General features: G+C 38.3%; 2 protein-coding genes across 6 annotated transcripts; one reads left to right on the top strand and one right to left on the bottom strand.

The window, feature by feature from the left end:
- The first annotated feature begins 337 nt into the window (after nucleotides 1–337).
- On the top strand, nucleotides 338–8,235 carry LOC18038512. Of its 5 annotated transcripts, none has more exons than XM_024182805.1 (9): nucleotides 338–417; nucleotides 1,437–1,775; nucleotides 1,955–4,089; nucleotides 4,184–4,293; nucleotides 4,577–6,295; nucleotides 6,585–6,633; nucleotides 6,724–6,971; nucleotides 7,200–7,307; nucleotides 7,633–8,235. In XM_024182805.1, the coding sequence occupies exons 2-9, from the start codon at nucleotides 1,583–1,585 to the stop codon at nucleotides 7,850–7,852; spliced, it is 4,782 nt and encodes a 1,593-aa protein (XP_024038573.1). In that variant the 5' UTR covers nucleotides 338–417; nucleotides 1,437–1,582; the 3' UTR covers nucleotides 7,853–8,235. The 5 variants fall into 5 exon arrangements, with proteins under 5 accessions (XP_024038573.1, XP_024038570.1, XP_024038571.1 ...); XM_024182802.1 differs by having other exon boundaries at nucleotides 338–507; XM_024182803.1 differs by having other exon boundaries at nucleotides 338–584.
- A 5,474-nt stretch (nucleotides 8,236–13,709) lies between these two features.
- LOC18038664 (UDP-glycosyltransferase 83A1) lies at nucleotides 13,710–21,279 on the bottom strand. Its single transcript, XM_006431221.2, has 3 exons — nucleotides 20,785–21,279; nucleotides 20,519–20,585; nucleotides 13,710–14,563 (listed from the first exon to the last, which is right to left on the bottom strand). Exons 1-3 carry the CDS (start codon nucleotides 21,263–21,265, stop codon nucleotides 13,738–13,740), a joined length of 1,374 nt encoding a protein of 457 aa, XP_006431284.2. The 5' UTR covers nucleotides 21,266–21,279; the 3' UTR covers nucleotides 13,710–13,737.
- Between the last annotated feature and the right edge of the window lie 314 nt (nucleotides 21,280–21,593).

Raw genomic sequence — 21,593 nt, 5'->3', positions numbered from 1 at the left:
TGCAGTCTGCCAATTTCCACGCGAATCAAAAAGCGCGTGGAATCCGAATATCCCATCAACTATTTCCACCGAGGGCAACCAAATAAACAAAGAACGAGTTACGAGTACATCTCTCTTAAATCGTCACCGTCCAATCTATAAAGTCACAATCTGACGGATCACATCATACTGCAGACTTACTCTCGACATACATAACAAAGTTTCCCCTTTCCGCGTCTGACTCCGAACCTCAGGCTTGGCTATGGTACTTTAATTTTTAATTTTTATTAAAATTCCCTGAAAATAAAAAATGAAAGATAAAAAAGAAATAAAATTTCCTTTTATGACACTGTATGGATCCCTTTATCTTCGCTGCTTGTCTGAAAATCTCATTTCTTTTCACTCTAGAGAGAGAAGGCAAAAGCAAATCAATATTTGGTGCGTGAGAAAAGAAGAAAAAAATAAAAATTAAATACGGTTTCGTTTTTTGGTTTTATGATCAAGGCCATTAGTAAACGACACGTCGTTGTGAGTGTTAGCTTTCGCTCTTTCTTTGCTTGAACAAAGACCCTAGAAAACTCTCTCCAGATCACACTCTCAGCACTGTGTGTTGCTCTTGCTGCTCTGCTTTTGAGCTCTATTTTTTTTTTTTTTGGGGGGGTAATTTTTGTTTAAGCTTTCAACTCTTTGCTTTTGTTTTTAATTAGCCTGAAATGAGTAATTGTGAGGGTTAATTCTGTGTGCCTTTTGGCTGTTTAATTTGGTGGGTCAAGTTGTTTGTGAGTTTTCTGAAGTAGGTTTGTGTGATTTTTGTTAAAGTTGAACTCTTTTTTTTTTTTTGTGTGTTTTAAGTTAAATTTTGGGTTTTTATTTTAGGGTTTTTTTCTAAGGGTGGACTTGGGTTATTCTAGTATGGAAGTGTTTGCTGGTTGTGCCTTGAATTTGATGTTTCTGTTTATCTTAAGCTTAGACGACTGTTGTCTACATGCGCAATTTTTAATTTTTTTTCCTTCTTTTTGGTAATTGTGCTTTATATGGTGATAGGTTTGTTTTTCCTTGCGGGTGTTTCTTGAAGTTTTGATTTTTCCAAGTGTTTGACTAGGCATTAATTGGAAAGTGAATCATTCAACTTGCAATATGCTCGTTTCAGATATCTTATGTCCTCTTTTATATGTATGGTTGGATTAGACTCAGGAAATGTAGTTGATAGAGTCCCAAGTCTTTTCGACAATGCATTAGAGTTTATTGGGGAAAGAAACCAACATGATTTACAGTAAAGGTGTGTAATTAATTTGTTGAATTAATGTGGGTGGATTTCTTGGAATACTAGCCTATCCCCTGCATGTTTCTTTTTATTTCTGTGGTTTTGATTCGTGTGAAAGATTCAACTCATGATTATTATTATCATTTGGCATTACATATAATCCTGCTCATCAGATTAAAACATTATCGTGCAGGATCAAGCCTTGAGGAGTAAAACCACAGAATTGCCTGCAGAAGAGTTATGGGAAGGGGGTGGTTCGAACTGGAATGATCTTATATATGGATAGACCTGCTTTCAAGATAAACATTTAGTTGAAAAACATTAGTAGGTGCTTATTTAATGCCTGGTAACGAAGTTGAAGACAGGATCTGCAACTTATTTGAGCTAGACAACTCTTCCCAGGGGCAGCATCTACTTCACGGTGTTGATGGCGGTTGGTCATTGCTAAATGACAGTCAGTGGGTTGGAAAACAAAGACAGAGTGTGGTACCTTTAAATTTCAATCTGCAAAACTACAGTGTACAACAATTAGGTATCAATGTTTATTATTATCCACAGTATCCTCATTTCTGTAGACTTTCACTGTTGGCTCGTAGTAATCCTTTTCTTGTCTTAAATTGGGCATTTTGACACAATATTTATTCACAGTATTGTTAAGTACCGTTTCAATGGTTTGGAATACTAATTTTACATTTGTTATGACCCCTATAGATTCTCCGAGAGGACGTGGTGGTGAGTCTACTAGTGTCCAGTGCAAGCCAAATTTTTTAAAGTTGACACCAAGACCTGAGAATTATAGAAATCACTCCAGAAACTATCAATTGAATATAAATGGCTCCTTGCTTGGCAACCAGAGTTTCCAGACAATGCAGAATCAACCAAGGGCTTTCAGTGAATATACGGGTTATGATCAGCATAGTTTAACACTGAGAGGCTTTTCTACCCTTAAATCACAGCCAGAATATGAGTCTGGGACTGACAGTCCCACCCTAACAACAAATTCAGAAAGGTCAGAAATTACCGAAGTTTCTACGGACTTTAACTTCCTTAGCGGGCAACAGCAACTTGCAAGTGGTCATCAACCAGGAATTCCACAGCCTGGCCCGATGCAGCAGTCTGGTTATAACGAGATGCAGTTGTTGCAGCAGCACATGATGTTCAAGCAGCTGCAAGAACTTCAGAGGCAGCCGCAAATTCAGCAGTTGGGAGATGTGCGCCAACAGAACTCCATAAACCAACTTTCTGCAATGTCTAAACAGGCAGCTGGGATTCAGTTCTCACCTCTCAATGGAACACCTATCAATGACGCGTCTCAGATGTTTATGAATTGGCCACAACTCAATGCATCCTCTGCCGGACAAGGACTAGCGAACAGACTCATTTTTTCACCAGAGAATGGTCAGCCTGTGCGTTCGATGGGCCATGTTCCTCAGCCGCTTGATGGTTCTTTGTATGGTACTCCTGTTGCTACTGCAAGAGGTAGTACAGGCCAATATCCCCAAGTCCAAGGAATACCCCAAGCACAGAAGCCTGTAGTGCAGTCATCAGGCTTCAGTAATCCCTTTTTGAGAGATCAGTTCACTGTTTCTCCTGACCAGCTTTCCATGGTCCAAGGTGCTTTGATATCCAGCCAGGGATTTCCAGGGAAGAATATGCTTGGAGATATTCCTAATCAGGGTTTAAATAGTGTAATTTTGTCAGGACACTTCCAGGAGGGGAATTCTCCTCAAACAAATGCATCTGTGAAGGAATTTAGTGGGAGGCAAGAGCAAACTGTTTGGCCTGCGATGCAGCAAAAACAAATGCAACATAGTCCTTCACTGGGTTTGGTACCCCTGGACCCTGTGGAAGAGAAGATATTGTACAATATGGATGATACCATTTGGGATGCTTCTTTTGGAAGGCGACCTGACGTTGGTGCTGTTGGTTTAAGCAATACATTGGAAACAACAGATCTAGGAAATTCATTTCCTTCAATTCAGAGTGGGAGTTGGAGTGCTCTTATGCAGTCTGCTGTAGCAGAAGCTTCGAGCAGTGATACTGGCCTGCAGGAGGAGTGGAGTGGCTTGACCTTCCAGAACACTGAACAATCAACTGATAATCAACTTTCAAACTTCATGGAAAGCGAAAATCTACCGACAGGTTGGATTGATAACAACTTGCAGAGTGCCTCCTCCTTTAGTTCAAAACCTTTGCATATGACAAATGATTCCAGCATGAGCTCTAGCTTCCCTGGCTTTCAGCAGTCGGGCATCCAGTTTCCAGCTGACCAGAGAGAGGGTTTACGTCAGGGTGCCTCTCATGAATCCATGGAAAAGTCTCCTAAAGTACTTGGTGAGTGGGTTGACTGTAACCCCCAACAGAAGCCAGCCACCGAAGCAAGTCAACAAGTCCAATCATTAATGCATTTGAACAATGCATGGCCAGGTCAGTCATATGAACACTCAGAAGGTGAGGCACATGAGCAGAAAGCAGGTGCTCATAGAGAAGACTCACAAATGAACTTCTCAGCTGTACCGTGCCCTGTCATGGCTCAACAGACAACCAATCAACAAGTCATGGAGAGCAATCGGTCTGAGTACATGGGACATGCTAGTATTCCTATTGAAAACAAGGAGAAAGATAGCATGGGAAGGAACTCACAACAAATAGGTAACGGCCCTCACGTCTATGATAACTCTTATGGGGGAGAATGTGAAACTTATGAGAAGCGTAACAGCTACTACCAAAGTGAGAATTCTAATGGAAGCTATAACTCCAAAGGATTGAGTGGTTCTGATCAAGGATTTTCTGGGCAGTTCCAGTTTTTTGGTAATGCTTCCACTAATTCCATAAACTTGGAGGAGGTAAATGATGGTTCTCTGTAGTATTTGAGGATGTATCTATTGACTCTTTCTTTTCAAGTATTCGTGATTAGTACCTGAATTTTCTTCTTTACAGGGACGATTACCTCGTTCAAGGGGGAATTCAAAAGCATCAGAAGAGGGACCTTCTAAAGCTGATATTACATCATTTGGCTCTGATGGTTCAATTATTGCTGCTCAGGCAAGGTAGTCATTTATATAAACTATGATAAATTGGAAACCAAGGATCTGCATTTAATAATTTTAATGCATACCGTGTACAAGCTTAGTTTTTCTATAGATATCTTGGCTATTCAGTTGTTTATTGCTTAAGAGCATACATAGGCCTTGCTATTATTTCCCTTTTAGATAAGCATAATTGTTGTGGCTTTTTGACAGTTTCTGCCTCTGACTGTTTGTTTATGACATCTGCTGCTACATTTTCTAATTATACAATTTCATGGAACTTCTATCCACTTTATCTTGACAGCCAAAATATGCTCGAGCTTCTTCACAAGGTTGACCAGTCCAGGGATGATGGCAATATAAGACCTTATGGTTCTGCTGACTGTAATTTGTTGACTAAGGTACCTGAAGCTGAAATAGCTAAATCTGGCTTCCAACTGTATAATCAGCCTCCTTCATCGCAAGGTTTTGGTTTGAGGTTGAGCCCTCCTTCTCAAAGGCTGCCCAATTCAACCCATTTCCTCTCCTCTCATGGTTTGCCACAAACAGTACCTCATCCAAACTCAAGGCAAGTCAATTATGAATTAAGAGAGAAAAATCAGACCTGGCTAGCTTCCCCATCTTCTGTTCAGACTTCTCCCTCGCATGAGTTGTCTCAAAGAGCACACTGGGGTGACAAAAGTAATGTTTCAGGACAAACAGGAATGTCCTACTTGAATAAGCAAAGGAACTCTTCTGCAGGGTATATCTCTGAATCTACAAATCCAAGAAATCAGCCTCTCATGCAATTAAGGTCTGGTGCACCTGTAGCATCTCAGTCTTCACAGGAAGCATTGCCGCCCGCTGGTAGCAGATATCCACTCTTTAACCTTTCTGCATCTCAAGATAATACTCGACAGATCGGCACAAATCATTTGGGTCAGCAATTTCCAGTTTTGGAAGCTGGGCCTGTATCTCAGCCATTAATTATGTCTGGCATCTCTAAACAGGGTGATGTTTCCGCACGGCCACCCAATGTATGGACAAATGTACCGAGTCAGAGACCACCTAGTGTTCCAGAGCATCTCAAGGTTTCCTCCAACTTTCCTTCCTCAAAGGATCCATCACATAATATTACGGTTAGCACCTCAAAAGGAGGATATGGATCATCTGAATTTGGTGCAGCTTCTCAGCATCAGATATCACCTGACATAATTGATGCTTCAAAGCATATTTCAGACTCTAGTGCTCTAGCTTCGGGCTCTTCAGTGGCCCATTCTCACCATTTGGGTCTTGACAGAGTAAAGAATGAAGATAACCACGCCCATGGAACTACAGGAAGAAATATAGTCTCTGTTGGCCATTCACTGGAATCATCCCCCAATCTCCATCAAAACTACTCCCTACTGGAGCAAGTTCGTGCAATGAGGCATGTGGAGACTGATCCAAGTATGAAAAGTCCAGGAGTACCGCGGGATTCATTTCCATCCAGGGATGCCAACATGATGAAGTTGCTTACAGAATCATCAGATGATCCACGTGTAAGAGCCTTGTCACAACCAACTCTTCAAGATCAACCTACTAATGAGACAGCACAGTTTGGTCAAAATAATTCTCAGAATCAATCTCGAATCAATAATCTAGTATCAAATCTTATGGAACATAGCCAGGTTAATCCACATTTGGCGCCCTCATTGTGGAAGCAGTTTGTAGCTTTGAAAAATGGGCAGATGCTATCTACATACAATGCAAAAGTTGCGACAGGACAATTTTCTCTTGGGAAGCCTTCTCAGGATCTGCAAATTCACGACTCTGTCGAACGAGTGGAAACTGCTGATGGTATGCAAGGTGGTAATATTGTGCCAAATGCAGTTGCAACTTTGGCTGGAACTGAACATAGCTCTGCTCCATATGTGTTGCCCACAGACATCACCTCTCAGAGTATGGCTATTAGGAGACCAAAGAAGCGCAAAAGTGTGACATCTGAACCTCGCCCATGGCACAAAGAAGTGACAGAAGGCTCTCAGAGGGTTCAAAATATGAGGTAGATCCAATTTGTTAGAAGTATTACTGTTTAGTTTCTACATGTGCTTGTATTAGCACATAATTTCGTTTTATGCTTTCTTCGGCTGCCTAAGTATGGATTAAAGAAATTTCAGAGATTCAGAACTAATTTTCACCAAAATTCTAACCCTCAGGAACTAAGCTTAACAATATGCTTTACTTACTACTATATATTAAATTGTGATTTATGAAACGTGTTAAACCATATTGACAACTGGTTTCTTTTCTGTTCACCATACTGATGATTAAAATATATTTGTGTTATGCAGGACTGCAGAAGACTGCTGGATAGAAGCCACAAATCGGATGATTGAGAAGGTTTGTTCTTAGTAAAATGTGCCTTACCACTAATATTGTCCTAGATATTTCTGGAAGGGTTTCTAATTTTTCCTTTCTACCTTCTGCCAGGTGGAAGATGAGGTTGAGATGGCTGAAGATGTGCAGCCAATGCTTCGATCAAAGAGAAGGCTTATCTTGACAACACAGCTTATGCAGCAATTACTTTGTCCCGCACCAAGATCCATTCTCTCAGCTGATGCGATTTTACATCACGATAGTGTGATATACTACGTTTCAAGATTATCACTTGGGGATGCATGCAATTTTCAATGTTGCACAAGAAATGATCTGCTTGTGTCTGCAGACAACAGTAACATGTGAGTGTGTCTTTCCTGGAGTATTATGTATTTATGATAATATAATCATATTCAATGGAGTGCACTGCACCGTAGAATGTTATCATTCAAACTCTTACAATCATAACTAGAGAAGATTTTATTTTCCTTTTCACCTAATTTTCATGAATTTACTGGGAATACATATTCATTGGTTTCTCTTAAGAAGTTTCGAACTTTGGAAATTAATATGTCTAAAATATTGATCAGGACTTTTGAGAAGCTCAAAACCAATGACGGAACCGATGGTCAGCAGCTTTCAGAAGTTGTAGATGAGCTCTCTGCTAGAGCTCAAAAACTTGAAAATGACTTTCAAAGGTATGCAAAAAAGTTATTGGCTTTCCTTGCATATTCTTGTGAATTGGCAACTGCCGTGTGTTTTTTTTATGGCCATGGTTGCAGCTACATTTTAGCAGAATTGTTTAGCAATATATGTCAAATCATATTATACAAAAAATAGAATGTAGAGTTATAAATGGACCAAAATCCTATGCACGCATGACAAAAGAAGATGGCCAAAAGAAAATTGGCCTTTTAAAGCCAACTTAAGATGTTACAGAACACTTTTATTCTACCTATGCTATTTTCTATATGTTTATCATTGAGTGTCATGATATTCTCTAAATTCCATATGGCTATGCAGAGTGGAAAAGACAGCATCACCAGTTGATGTAAGAGTGGAATGTCAGGAGTTGGAAAGGTTTGCTGTCATCAACCGTTTTGCCAAGTTTCATATCCGAGCACAAGCAGATACCTCTGGAACTTCATCTTCTGGCCCAACAAAACCATTTCTCCAGAGATACGTCACAGCACTTCCAATGCCCAGGAAACTTCCTGAGGGTTTACAATGCATCTCACTGTGAATTATAAATTGCTTGATCTCCCTCTCCAATTGAGTCTTCTTTTCATCTGTATTCAGCCTTGCATATCCTCATCCTTACGTCCATCTTTGCTCTCTACACTAACCCATATATATGGCATTGAAGAACGAAGAGGAATGGAAGACAGAATCCAGACTGGTCAATCCATGTAACTGCAGCACTCAAATCATTTGGATGGAGGGCTGATTATGGTCATTTTTGGGAATAGTACATATTGTTTCTTGTATATTGCATGAATTCCAAGGAGAATTAGGTGTTTTTGAAGTATCTTTTGGCCAAAAAAGGAAGAGGGTCATTAGCTCGTATAAGTTGTTACATAAATTAGCAAATTTAGCTGCAGTAATGAATGGCTATTTTCTTACCCAGTTTGATAAATTGATGTCTTAACAGGAGCTTCCACTCAGAGGAATATAAACTGCTTTTCAAAAATGCTTTGCTCTCGTAGTACATCTCTCTAAAAAGGATGTGGAACCTTCTAATGGCAACCTTGTTTTGTCCGAAAAGTAGCAAGGATCTCTCTCAGTTCAGACGTTGTTGATTCGGTTTGTCCCCCCGTGTCCTAAAAGTGCATTGTATTTATATTTTAATAAACGAAGGAAGTAAATGACAAGACAAAGCTTTTTCATATGATTCTACGTACTTGATTGATTGTCTTAAAATTGACTCACTGACAGACGCAAACACGTCAGTTGTAACCACAACAAAATCTGCTGCGCCCACATTACGTTAGCGAATGATTTGGGAAAGCGAAATGAGAACAAATAGAAAAAGCTGAAGCTGAAAATTCTCTTTGGATCAGAAGATGGAGAATAAAGAACAAAGAAACAAAATTAGTCAATGCAATAAATAATGCTTTGTGGGGTTAGTTTTGATGCATACGAGGATCTGCCATTGGTGGGCAAGCAATCTGCTGACAACAGATGGTGGGGATGCCTTGTTTCTGTTTTGTTTTCGTTTTCAACACCACCCAACTGACCAAACCAAAACATAGCCAAGAATATTTTACAAAACTCAAAGCACTTTTTCTTTTGTGCTATAATTCCACCGTCATTGCCACGTGGGGCTGGCTCTTTTGCTCATCCAATCCAAATTAATGGGTCCCAACAGATCAACAAAATCACCTGGTGAGATCAGCCCCATTGAAGAAGGGCTTCTTTGATTTTGATAGTTTCAGATTTTGGGTATTAATTTTTTTGCTGTGTGGTCCTACTAAGGTCCCTTCCTCTTCTCAAAGCCATTTATCGTGGGATATATAATTTTAGGTACTTTTGTTCTGCACAAAGAAGTATAATCTCAAAACTATAAACTACAAGGAAAAGGGAAAAAAAATAAATATAATCTCCCTATTGGATCGGAATTTGGGACACAAGTTTCCTAGTTTGTTATGGACTATGCATCTCAAATGAATACTTGACACGTGCATTAGAGAGTTTGATACACAAAAGATTTTATTATGCAGATCCTGAATCCATGCATAAAATCAGTTATTGCAATCAAAATCTTAAACCACAAAGAAAAAAATAACAAAAATCCTTAGAAAGCAACAACACAGAAACCCAAAGAAACTTGGAGTGCAAGAAAACTTCACTTTTTTTGTTTGGAAATTGAGACAGATTATTGCTTGGAGTGCAAGAAAGACACGGAGGTTGTGTAGGCATATCAGGTGATTGAATCTGCAATGAGTGTGGCTTGGTTCTTGAAGGTTGCAACATCAATGAATATGCTGAATGAAGAACATCCGCCGATGATAACAATATAAAGATCCTAATCGTGCTGGAGGCCTTGCGAATCCTCTCCAAAGTAATTGGAACCTTGTAACTATGATGGCTAAGCAGAAGAATAATGATTCTCCAGCTAATGTTTTGCATTCAAAGAAGTGGCATGACCTGGAACAATGTTTAGGCGAAAGAGTCTTGAAGACGTTGCTGGAATGGCTGGTTGGCTAGATCTGGTTACAACTTACAACAATCAAGAATAAGGTCAATGAGATTTACAAGATTGTTGAGGAGCACTGTTCTCGCAGAGGAAGAAGGCTTGTGTAATCTTTGCTAGCTGCTTGTTCATTGCTTGCAGAGAAAGTAAGCTGAAGGAGTTTGCCCTTTTTTCCCCCTCTCTCTCTTTCGAATGGAGTTAAAGGGAAGGAGATTAACAGAGAAGTTGAGTTGATAAAGAAACATCTTGGAGTTGTCGTGGGTGTGTAAAAGCTGGGGAGTTTGTGAGAAGGTTTTGTAGCAATCTTGGGATCATGAATAATAATTTTATGATGGCCGTGGAATAGCTGATGAGTTTGATATAAGGAGAGCCCTAAGTCTGTTTTGGAAGCAATTATTTACATAATAACTTAGCTTTCTGTTGAGAAAAAGTCACTTGAAGATGTGTCAGTGGCTGCTGAAGTTCGCTGAAAACACAATCAAGAAAGTTTATATATAAAGATATTTTATCTATGTGCAACAGGGCTGGTACACAATTGGTTTGCTAAGGAAGAGTATGTTAAGAAACTTTGCGACAACCTTTGAGATTGTGAAGTCAACAATTTTGACAGTACTGTTTAGCAACTCATGATTGATTAGGGTCTGATATTATTAGCATCTGTAAGATTTGTCAATGACTTCCCTTACCTCGGTTTAGATCTTAATTTGATGGATTTCCCACAAAAGGAATTGCTTTTTTTTTGCCCCCCATGAATTCATTTATGTAGATAAAAAGCACTTTTGTCTTTCCGAACTCTGAGGTGGTACTTTATTCTATTTCTTCAATATCTTGGTCTACTCTGAATTTCTATAGTCTGTATGTGTAATGTTATTGTTTTTTGTTAACAAAAGAATAAGTAAAGTGATTTTTTTTTTTCATTAAATTCTAAGATGCTGTGAAGGGACCATTATTTGCTGGTAAAAGAAGAGCCCGAAGACATGAGAAGAATTTGAACCCATTAAAAGGGCAGTTCTGAGAGGCCCATTTTGTGAAAATCAACCACATAATAAGGGACAACCAAGATTAAAAAAAAAAAAAAAAGAGAATAGATTGACACTTCATTACAGCAATTACGTTAAGAAATGAAAATCCACCACATAATGACAAAGTTTTAGCTCACTCCAAGCAAAATTCCCATAAAAGTGTGGTTTACGTGAAACTGCATAGCCAAAAACCCAAAAAAAAAACAAAAATTAAATGAAGTGTTAGAATGGCTAATCCACATGGACGTTACGGTCATACCATATATATATATATATATATATATAGTTTGTTATCCATGCATGCCTTTTGAAAATATGATCAGTATGTAAGTTAATTTTAAAACTTCACAACATAAATAAATATTTAAAACACACAAAATTCATTCAAGGTTTGAATATACTACAACAAAGTCACAAAAAAAATGAAGTAATACAATAGTTGTAACATAATAGTAACCACCCTTAAAAATTAAGATTATTGACGACATCTTAAAGAATGGGAGTGTGATAGTTTCCAATAATAAAAAAACCTGGTGGCTGCCGCTTTATACCGATGACTTCGCCTCTTGCTTTAGCTTCAGCCTTGAGTTCGTCATTCTTCTTCTTCCTCGGCTTGATCTAAAAGCGTCTAAACTAAGGCAAGTGCAGAAGTATACAATTTTCATTTTGGAAATTTTACTCTTCAAACCAAAAGAAAGAGGGACAACTCCTAATTCAACAATTCCTATGAAAGAGACTACTATGAAGATATTGAACCAAAATATCAACAAGGATATGCGCAAAAAAATTATAAATTAAATATGATCAAAGCAACAGCATTGAACTTACATTATTGAGTTTCAAATAGTCATACTTTGGAAGAATAATGTCCATGTTGTGGTTTAAATCTAGAACAGTACGAAATAGACTACTGACAATGTCACCAAGACCTCCAACCTACAAGAGATATCATAGATAACAAAGGACATGGAAATAAAAAAAGACATAACTAGGGCTTTCATGTGTGAAATATACATGCATAGACACTCAAGTTTTAAATAACTTCACAGGATTAACAACCACTAAATTCACTCTTATTTTAAAACCAATTTAACTGTTTTAGTATCACCGCACTTCTTTTTTTTTGCAACTTCCCAAGTCACAGATGCCCAAGTTAAATTTCACAAATACCAGTTGCAACTAAAGAATGTACAGAAGCCTTTTCGACAAGTCAGTATATTATCAATAATTCCTAAAAAAAAAAAATTGTTCTATGGAACTATAAATTCTCTTTCTGGCCTAAAGTCATCAAGCAGTTACAAACAAAATTACCAAAATCCTTTTTCAATACCAACCACCAAATTAACAATTAGAAAGATAAAGAATTAAAGGGAGAGACCGAGAAAGAAACAAAAAAAATGTATTAAATTTTGAAAGTGAAAAGGAAGAGATAAATGATAAAAGCGAAAAAGTGAAGAATTGAATTTAAAAAAAAAAAAAAAAAGAGGAATTGACTCTGTTCTATCAAGAGTCATTCTTTTTCTTGTAAGCATCAGCCATGAATATTTATTGGACTTAAAAATTTAGACAAATAATTCTGATCTAACGTAACTTAATAATTTAAATCTAACACAATTTAATAATTCAAATCAAACCCTAACATAAATCAATTTCAAAATCAAATCAAACCCCAACATAAATCAATTTAAAAATCAAACCGTACTAACTTGTTTCTTGATGATTTTTGTGCTAAAGATAAGGCATGGTGGTGTTGAAGTAGTTTTTTGTCATGTTGCGCGGTTCAGAGCCGTATGTAACGGGCCGCTCAAATTTTTCATTAATGGCGGCTAACTTTGCACGCACGGGTGCATTTAATAAAAATACGCCTAATAGTGGGATGCGCTTAAAAGTGGGGTGTGCTTTGCTAAATAGCGGAAGGTACTTAGCAGCGTGGTGCACTCAACATTGAGCCGCTGTGTACAACCAGACAATTGTGGTGCGCTTAGCAACCATTCAAGCCTGGCCTTAAAATATAGAATTCTCCACAATTGTAAATAGGTTAGAGTTTTTTAGAATTGTGCATTAAAGTCTTATAAAGATATTTATGCAAGTTGCTCGGAAGCTTCATGAGCTTGGCATCCAAGTCTATAAATACCCCATGGCACTTGCCATTTTTGCTCACCACACAAAGCACATTTCAGCACACACAAGCTCTCTTGTAAAATGCTCTCTTGTATTTTCTCTTTGGGAGTAATAAAATTATATTTGACTATATTGCTCTCTCTTCTCTCTAGTATTGTCGCAAGTATCGTTGCTTGACTAGTTTGAGAAAATCATTAGGCTTACTTAGCAACTTTTGTGTTATAAGTTGTTTGAATGCCGCACGGGTTGTTGCACAACAAAACTCATCTTGTTACAAGTAGCTGTGAATGCATGGCATAGAGGTTCTGGAGCAATAGCTGTGGTGTTGCGCCGAGCACTTCACGACGTCGACTAGTTCTGGCTGTGCTATGTTCAGTGATAGATTCGGTGAAGAAGAAAGATTGGGTTTTGAAAAGAGAAATTTTGTTCCAAGCCGAAAGATCGTGTTTCGAAGAAGAAATATTTTTCTCTCACTTTTGTAATGCTATCACGCCTAATCACGACACCCGCATGGGTTTATTTTATGCGGTAGTTGGTGTATTGCAATAATAATATCATGCGGTGTGATATGAAGTCAAATTTTAGCCAAACATGAGATTGTATTAATTTAATACAATACAGAATCATAATACCATGTAATGCTGGGTGCCAAACACATTCTTAATTAATTTATAACATATAATGGACATATGAGAATTTCGAATGACTTTGATTTCAAACATGGTAACAACAACAACAACAACAACAACAATAATAATAATAACAATAATAATAATAATATATGGCTCAATTTCATGCGGGCCATTGCTTGATGGATTGAACGAAATTTTGAATTGCCTTGTTGGATGAACCACCTTCTCTGACACTACTAAGGGCTTTTTCCTTGAGCTTCAAGGCCCTTGCCTTAAAATTTTGATCACCGAGCACTTGATCCACCTTGTTCTTAATTTCTTCTCTTCCGATAATACCACTTTGGTTTCTGTCAAGCCTCAATCCCACCTTCCAAACATCACAAATGTAGGTGGCGTTCATGAATTGTTCAGCAAAGAATGGCCAGCACATGAAAGGGACGCCGTTGCTCACACCTTCCGTGGTGGAATTCCAACCGCACTGGCTCATGAAACATGAAATGGAAGGGTGGCTGAGAACCTTCTGCTGAGGAGACCAACTGATCATCTGTCCTCGAGCGGCTACTCTCTCTCGAAATCCTTCAGGGTATGCATCATTTGCATCATTGGTAATATCTGGCCTCACCACCCATAAGAACGCCCCGTTGCAGATTTCAAGTCCTAATGCTAATTCTTGGAACTGATTTTGCTCGAGTACCGTGTGGCTCCCGAAAGCAACATAAATGACTGAGTTTGCTTGCTGTTGGTCTAGCCATTCCAGACATTTTGAGTCTTCTGGCAAAAAGTGTCCTGCTGAATTTCCTAACCGGTTGCTTGCCAAAAGTGGTCCTATTGGAAGAAGCTCCGGAATCATACTGAATGCTCCACCCTCCAGCTCGTATGTTGAGTTGCATAGCTGGAAATCTGCAGCTCTCGTCGCTCTCATGTTTTTCACCATAAAATCAAAGAAGAATTTTTGCATGGTTAAGTCACCAATGCGAGTCCAAAATGTTAGATTTATTTCTCACATTATGTGGACTGACATAAATCATTCTAATTGTTTTCTATATTTTACCGAATTAATACGTGACTATTGTCAAATATTATGGAGCAATTTTGACATACCCTGTACAGTAGTATATTATGGACAAGTATATCCTTAATTGTGTTATTTTCGCCCATAATGGGATGGGCAATTTTGTACTAACACATGAGGGGTCCCTGCGCTCAACCACTGTATTTAAGTAACTTCAGCCCATTAGAAGTTAACTGTTCAAGAAATCTGTGGCATGAGTGCAGTGCATCTCTCTCTCTCCCGTTTGTCTCCCGTGTGTGTGTACAGTGAAGTTTGAAGCAAGCCGATCCTTGAACTGAGGCAAGAGAAAGGAATTCGGAAGCTAGACAAAAGTAGCAGCAACTTTGTTGAAGCTCCATAACAAGCTGCAAGCTCGGATTCATGGGAGATCGTGGTAAATTTCGAAATTTACTAAAATATGTGTTTAATTTGGAAATGCACGATTAAGGGCATAAAGTGTGTTTTTGTTTCATCAATTGGTATCAGAGCCCATGGTTATGCGTTTCCTTGTAAACCATAGTTGTTTTGTTGAAGAAATCTCACTCATGGAATTTTTTTATTATTTTCGGATTTTTCGAATTCTTCGAATTTGGACATATTTCCTCAAACGGTTGTTAAATAATGCATGAGTGATGATTTTGGAGCAAAGATATAATTTTTTCGTGTTTTTTGGTGGCCAAAATCGGGTTGGTATGGATGTGGATGCTGTAAATGTACTGTACAATACTGTAGCAACAGCCCGAGGTTGAAGATGATGGGACAATTTCATTTGGATCCCTAAATTTTGTGAATTGTCACTATGGCCCAAAATCTTTGCAAAATTTTCGAAATGGTCCTTGACCGAGGGTCAACTTTGTAAAAGATCAGTTGGTCCCTTAAATTTTGGTAAATTATATTATGGCTCAATATTTTATTTTATTTTATTTACAGTTTGGGCCAAAAGTTTTACTATTTAAAACAGTAAGCAGAATTCTGAAAATTCTGCAGTTTAGTCCAAAATCCTTTAAATTTTGGCGATTTTTTCAGAATTTGAAATTTAAGAATAATCCATCATTGTTGAATTGTATGGGCATAATATTCATATATTTTATTGAGGCATGTAGATATTTTATTTGATTTAATATCTTGTTAATTTCATTTGACAAAATTTATTTAGCCACAATTTTGTTAATATACGAAATATATATATGATGCAAAACTACAATTTAGAGTGATTGTGTATCTGCTTATCGTAGGACCAATCATGATAAATTATTTGGTGTTTTGCAATTGGTTGTCCATTTATAATTATGAATTATGGATTATGTGATGGATTATTATTGTTTTGACCAAGATCCATACGGGTGATGATACTGCCCTGTCGGCAAATCACTACTTGGTAGGATGCTTGGGAAGATAAAGAGGTTTGTTGAGTATTTTCTACTGAGTGGCTTGATTACCCTGTCGGTAATAGGTCAATGTTGGTGTTATATTCAACTTGTCTGCTTTATCTTTAGGTTAGTGCACTCCTATATTGCTAAAGGATGCCTAACATATTGTATTGCTATTGGAGAAACTTAGAATGAGGAGCAATTGATTATAGCATGATTTTAATTTTTGCATGCTTGATAATTCTTTTGTTATTGCTTCCTCAGCTCTAGATATTCTCTCCTTTCTCCAAGTAGCCTCCCTCAAGAATTTAACTGGGACAAATTTTGAGGACTGGCGTGAGTCCATTTTGTTTTATTTGTCTACACTGAATAGAGACTTGGCATTAAGAGTTGATGAACCAGCCAAGCCCACAGATAAGAGCACTGCTGCTGAAAAAGCAGAGTGGGCAGCTTGGGATGAATCCAATAGACACTGTCTGGATACAATGAAATACACCATTGATAGGACAACTCGAGATAGCATCCATGCATGTGATAAGGCCAAAGATTACTTGGCAGCTGTTGGAAGGACTTTTAAGAAGGTAGATAAGGCAGAAAAGGGTAACTATCTGAGGCTGCTTGCTAACACTCAGTATGATGGTGTTTCTAGAGTGAGAGAGCACATCCTTAAGATGACCAGTTACCATAAGAAGTTAAAGGACATGGATGTCAATCTGCCTGATGACTACCTGGTCTTCCAAATCCTTGAATCTCTTCCACCACAATTGGGCCATTTACTCCTATTGCCATTGGAGGTTATAAGTACTTCATCACGTTCATCGATGACTTTTCTCGTTATGGTCATGTAGAAGGGGAAATCTCACACTGTCATGGTGGCCACTACTCAAGAGAGTGGGAGTGTGAAGAAAGGCTCTTCAAAGGGCAACAATAAGTTTTTCAAGAAGAAAAAGTTTGGCAAGAAAACTTCACGTGGTACTTCTTCTACCACTTCTGGTTCCACTTCTGAGAGCTTTAATCAGGAATGTGGAATAGAAGCCCAGTATACAATGCCCGGGACTCCTGAACAGAATGGAATTGCAGAAAGGAGAAATCGTACCCTTCTTGACATGGTGCGGTGTATGCTGAGTAACTCTACCTTACCAGATTTTCTGTGGGGTGAAGCCTTAAGAACTGCAGCTTACATTTTGAATCAGGTACCTAGTAAATCGGTGCCCAAAACTCCTTATGAGTTGTGGTCAGGAAAGAGACCGAGTCTTCGTCATTTTCATGTCTGGGGATGCAGAGCAGAAGTGAGGCCCTATAATCCACAATCAAGGAAACTTGATCCGAAAACAATTAGTGGTCATTTTATTGGCTATTGTATCGGCTCAAGGGGTTCTAGATTTTATTGTCCTTCCCACACTACTAGAATCATTGAGTCTGATCGTGCCATTTATTTTGAGGATGATCACAATGGTGGGAGTTCTGAGCCTCGCAGTCTGACATTGAGAGAAGAACGTGTGGTTTTGCCTATTCCATCTTTTCCGACTTCTGCGATGGGATTACCACATATTGATGATTCTTCTGTTGATCCTGAACTTCATCATAATATGGAGCCTATGATTGTAGAGGATGATGGTACTGATGTGCCATTGAGGAGATTAGAGAGGATCAGGAGACCTGCAATTTCTGATGATTATGTTGTTTACTTGCAGGAGCATGATTTTGATGCTGACTCTTCATCTGATCCTATTACCTTTCAAGAGGCCATCAATTGTTCAGAATCATCATCTTGGATACATGCGATGCATGATGAGATGGCATCTATGTATCATAATGGGGTTTGGGATTTAGTTGAGTTACCAGATGGATGCAGACCAATTGGTTGCAAATGGGTTTTCAAAACCAAAAGAGATGCCAGAGGTCAGGTAGAGAGGTATAAGGCCAGGCTTGTGGCTAAGGGTTTCAGTCAAAGAGAAGGCATTGATTACACTGAAACCTACTCTCCTGTTTCTACCAAAGACTCTTTTCGTATTATCATGGCATTGGTAGCTCATTTCAATTTAGAATTGCATCAGATGGATGTGAAGACAACTTTTCTCAATGGGAGCTTGTCTGAAGATGTATACATGGTGCAACCTGATGGTTTTGTTGAGTCTGGTAGAGAAAACATGGTGTGTAAACTTAAAAGGTCCATTTATGGACTTAAACAGGCATCCAGACAGTGGTATTTGAAATTTCACGATATTGTCACCTCTTATGGGTTCCAGGAGAATATGCCGTTGATCAGTGTATATACTTGAGAGTCAGTGGGAGCAAGTATATCATTTTGGTGCTTTATGTGGATGATATCTTGCTCGCTGCTAATGACACTAATTTGTTACTTGAGACAAAGCAAATGTTGTCATGCAGCTTTGATATGAAGGATCTTGGTGAAGCCCATTATGTATTAGGGATAGAGATTCTTCGTGATAGATCTAGAGGAATTCTAGGTTTGTCTCAAAAGACTTACATTGATCGCATTTTGAAAAGGTTCAATTTGCAGTCTTGTGCTCCTGGGAAAGCTCCAATTTCGAAAGGTGACAAAATTTCGAAGTCTCAATGTCCCGATAATGATGTAGACAAAGCTAGAATGCAAACAGTCCCGTATGCATCCGTTGTGGGTAGCTTGATGTATGCTCAAGTCTGTACTCGCCCTGATATTGCTTTTCCAGTGGGAGTACTTGGAAGATACCTGAGCAATCCTGGATTTGAACACTGGAAGGCTGCGAAGAAAGTACTCAGATATTTGCGAGCCACTAAAGATTTTGTATTGACATATCAGCAATCTGACCATTTGAATATAGTTGGATATTCTGATGCTGATTTCGCAGGGTGCTTGGAAGACAAGAAATCCACATCTGGTTACATCTTTATGATGGCAGGAGGAGCTATATCATGGAAAAGTGTCAAGCAGACACTTATAGCTTCTTCAACAATGGAAGCAGAATATGTAGCCTGTTTTGAGGCTACATGTCATGCTTTATGGATGCAGAATTTTATCACAGGGCTAGATTGTATATTGGCCGTTCCGAGGCCACTAAAGATATACTGTGATAATTCTGCAGCTGTTTCTTTTTCTCACAACACAGGGAGTTCCTCACGTTCCAAGCACATTGATATTAAATACTTGTTTGTGAGAGAGAAAATTGCTCTATCTTGTGTATCAGTAGAGTATATCCCTACAGAACTCATGTTAGCCGATCCACTTACTAAAGCTTTAGCTCCAAAAGTATTTAGGGAGCATGTAACGCATATGGGATTATTTGAATCCACTTATATATGCTGAGTCAGTGGGAGTTCTGGTTTGTATTATGAGTTGCAACTTAAATGAGCTTATGTATTACTCATTTTGTTATCATGCATGCATGTTGTTATGTGATATTGATATGCCATATATTGTGTACACATTTGGCTGCGTATGGCATTATGTATAGAATGAGGATACGATGGTCCGAGACATTTTGCTCAGTCTCAATATGGACATTAAAGACTGAAGCGTTATGATTTAGCTTCAGTGTGCTTTCTTGAGACATTTTGATTTAGTCTCATTATGATTAAAAAGGAAGCTCGCTTCTCGAGACATTTTGCTATAGTCTCATTATGGTTATAAAGAAGCGATGGTCTAGGAGACATATTGTTTTCGTCTCATTTTGCTAGACATCTGGACTTTATGGAAATGAGCATGTTGATCACATTGTCATGTTATTTCCATAATTATACTTGTATACTACTACATGGTCACGTGTTTATAAGTGTCTTGTTATATGGAGCATCCTGTCGGTGCACATATGATTTGATATTTATGGCACATTTTGGACTTGTTTATGTTCTGGGTGATTGCTTGTATTTGACCTTTTGTTATAGTCACATATTGATTAATTCGGTTGTTTTCAAAATATTATTTTATTTTAAATTTATCATTAGAGTGATTTCTGTCGTCCAAGTTGGAGATTGTTAGATTTATTTATCACATTATGTGGACTGACATAAATCATTCTAATTGTTTTCTATATTTTACCGAATTAATACGTGACTATTGTCAAATATTATGGAGCAATTTTGACATACCCTGTACAGTAGTATATTATGGACAAGTATATCCTTAATTGTGTTATTTTCGCCCATAATGGGATGGGCAATTTTGTACTAACACATGAGGGGTCCCTGCGCTCAACCACTGTATTTAAGTAACTTCAGCCCATTGGAAGTTAACTGTTCAAGAAATCTGTGGCATGAGTGCAGTGCATCTCTCTCTCTCCCGTTTGTCTCCCGTGTGTGTGTACAGTGAAGTTTGAAGCAAGCCGATCCTTGAACTGAGGCAAGAGAAAGGAATTCGGAAGCTAGACAAAAGTAGCAGCAACTTTGTTGAAGCTCCATAACAAGCTGCAAGCTCGGATTCATGGGAGATCGTGGTAAATTTCGAAATTTACTAAAATATGTGTTTAATTTGGAAATGCACGATTAAGGGCATAAAGTGTGTTTTTGTTTCATCACAAAATAGTTCTCCAGTGCTTATTGCAGGCATATTTGGTGCCAATTGAATCATTTGTTCCTTGATTGGAGTCCCTGATATCAAATTCTATACATTAATGATCAATACAACCACATATACAATGTGATCATGCGCGCATCTGTTACTTTACGACTCTTCAACTCATTCTTCTGCCTACCGGGCGCTCCTAATTACTTATTCTTATAATATAATATATTAATTAAAGACAGAACAAATTAATTATTAAGACAAAGAAAGAATTAAAAATCTTACCGTTACTGTTAATGACCCCATCCTCTATCAGCTTAGGGATACTGAATGTCAAGGCCACTGTTGCTGCTGAGGTTATCACTACAACCGCCCGCCTGAGTTTCATCTTCTCAGCGACTTCAATAGCCCACCCCGCTGCCCCATCTGCAATGAGACAAGCTATTTTTTCACCTTCTCTTCCATGGATCTCTTCTATGAGCCCCTCCAGCTTTCCAGGCATAACCTGTAAACGTTTTTCTAACAACTTTCTCATATCACTCCTGTCATCCCATGGTTCGATTCCATCAGGGATCGACACCAGATGGATTTGCTCCCCAATGTAATTCTTTCCTTCTAATGATTCCAATACCCGATTGTGATTATACTCCGAGTTCACAAATGTGATTCTCAGGCCATGCTTGGCCAAATTTTGTGACAACTCTAGTAAAGGAATTACATGCCCTTGTTCTGGATTCGGTATTACCACAACATGGGGACTGCTCATTTTTGTTTAATTTTTTTTTTCTTACAGATTTTTGTTGCATGATAATAATGATATTTATAGGATCGCTTTGTGAAAAGCTCGAGGGCCTTGTGAAGAGGCAGGCTGCCTACAAAATTCTACAAACGTAGGCTTAATTATTACAAAACAAAATAATAAGCAGAATTGACAGTGATTTTCCGATAATTTGTGGCTTACGCCGTGCCAACGGACCATGTCTTCGGACTGTGCATCCGTAGTTCTGATATTATAGACTAATTAAAAGTAAACTAGCTGTTGTAATAAAATCAAAATAAATAATAAAAAAATCACCGAAATGGAATGGGCGTTA

This window comes from Citrus clementina, unplaced genomic scaffold (assembly GCF_000493195.1).
Source record: "Citrus clementina cultivar Clemenules unplaced genomic scaffold, Citrus_clementina_v1.0 scaffold_6, whole genome shotgun sequence".
NCBI lineage: Eukaryota > Viridiplantae > Streptophyta > Magnoliopsida > Sapindales > Rutaceae > Citrus > Citrus x clementina.
This window is presented reverse-complemented; position numbering and strand designations above follow the sequence as displayed.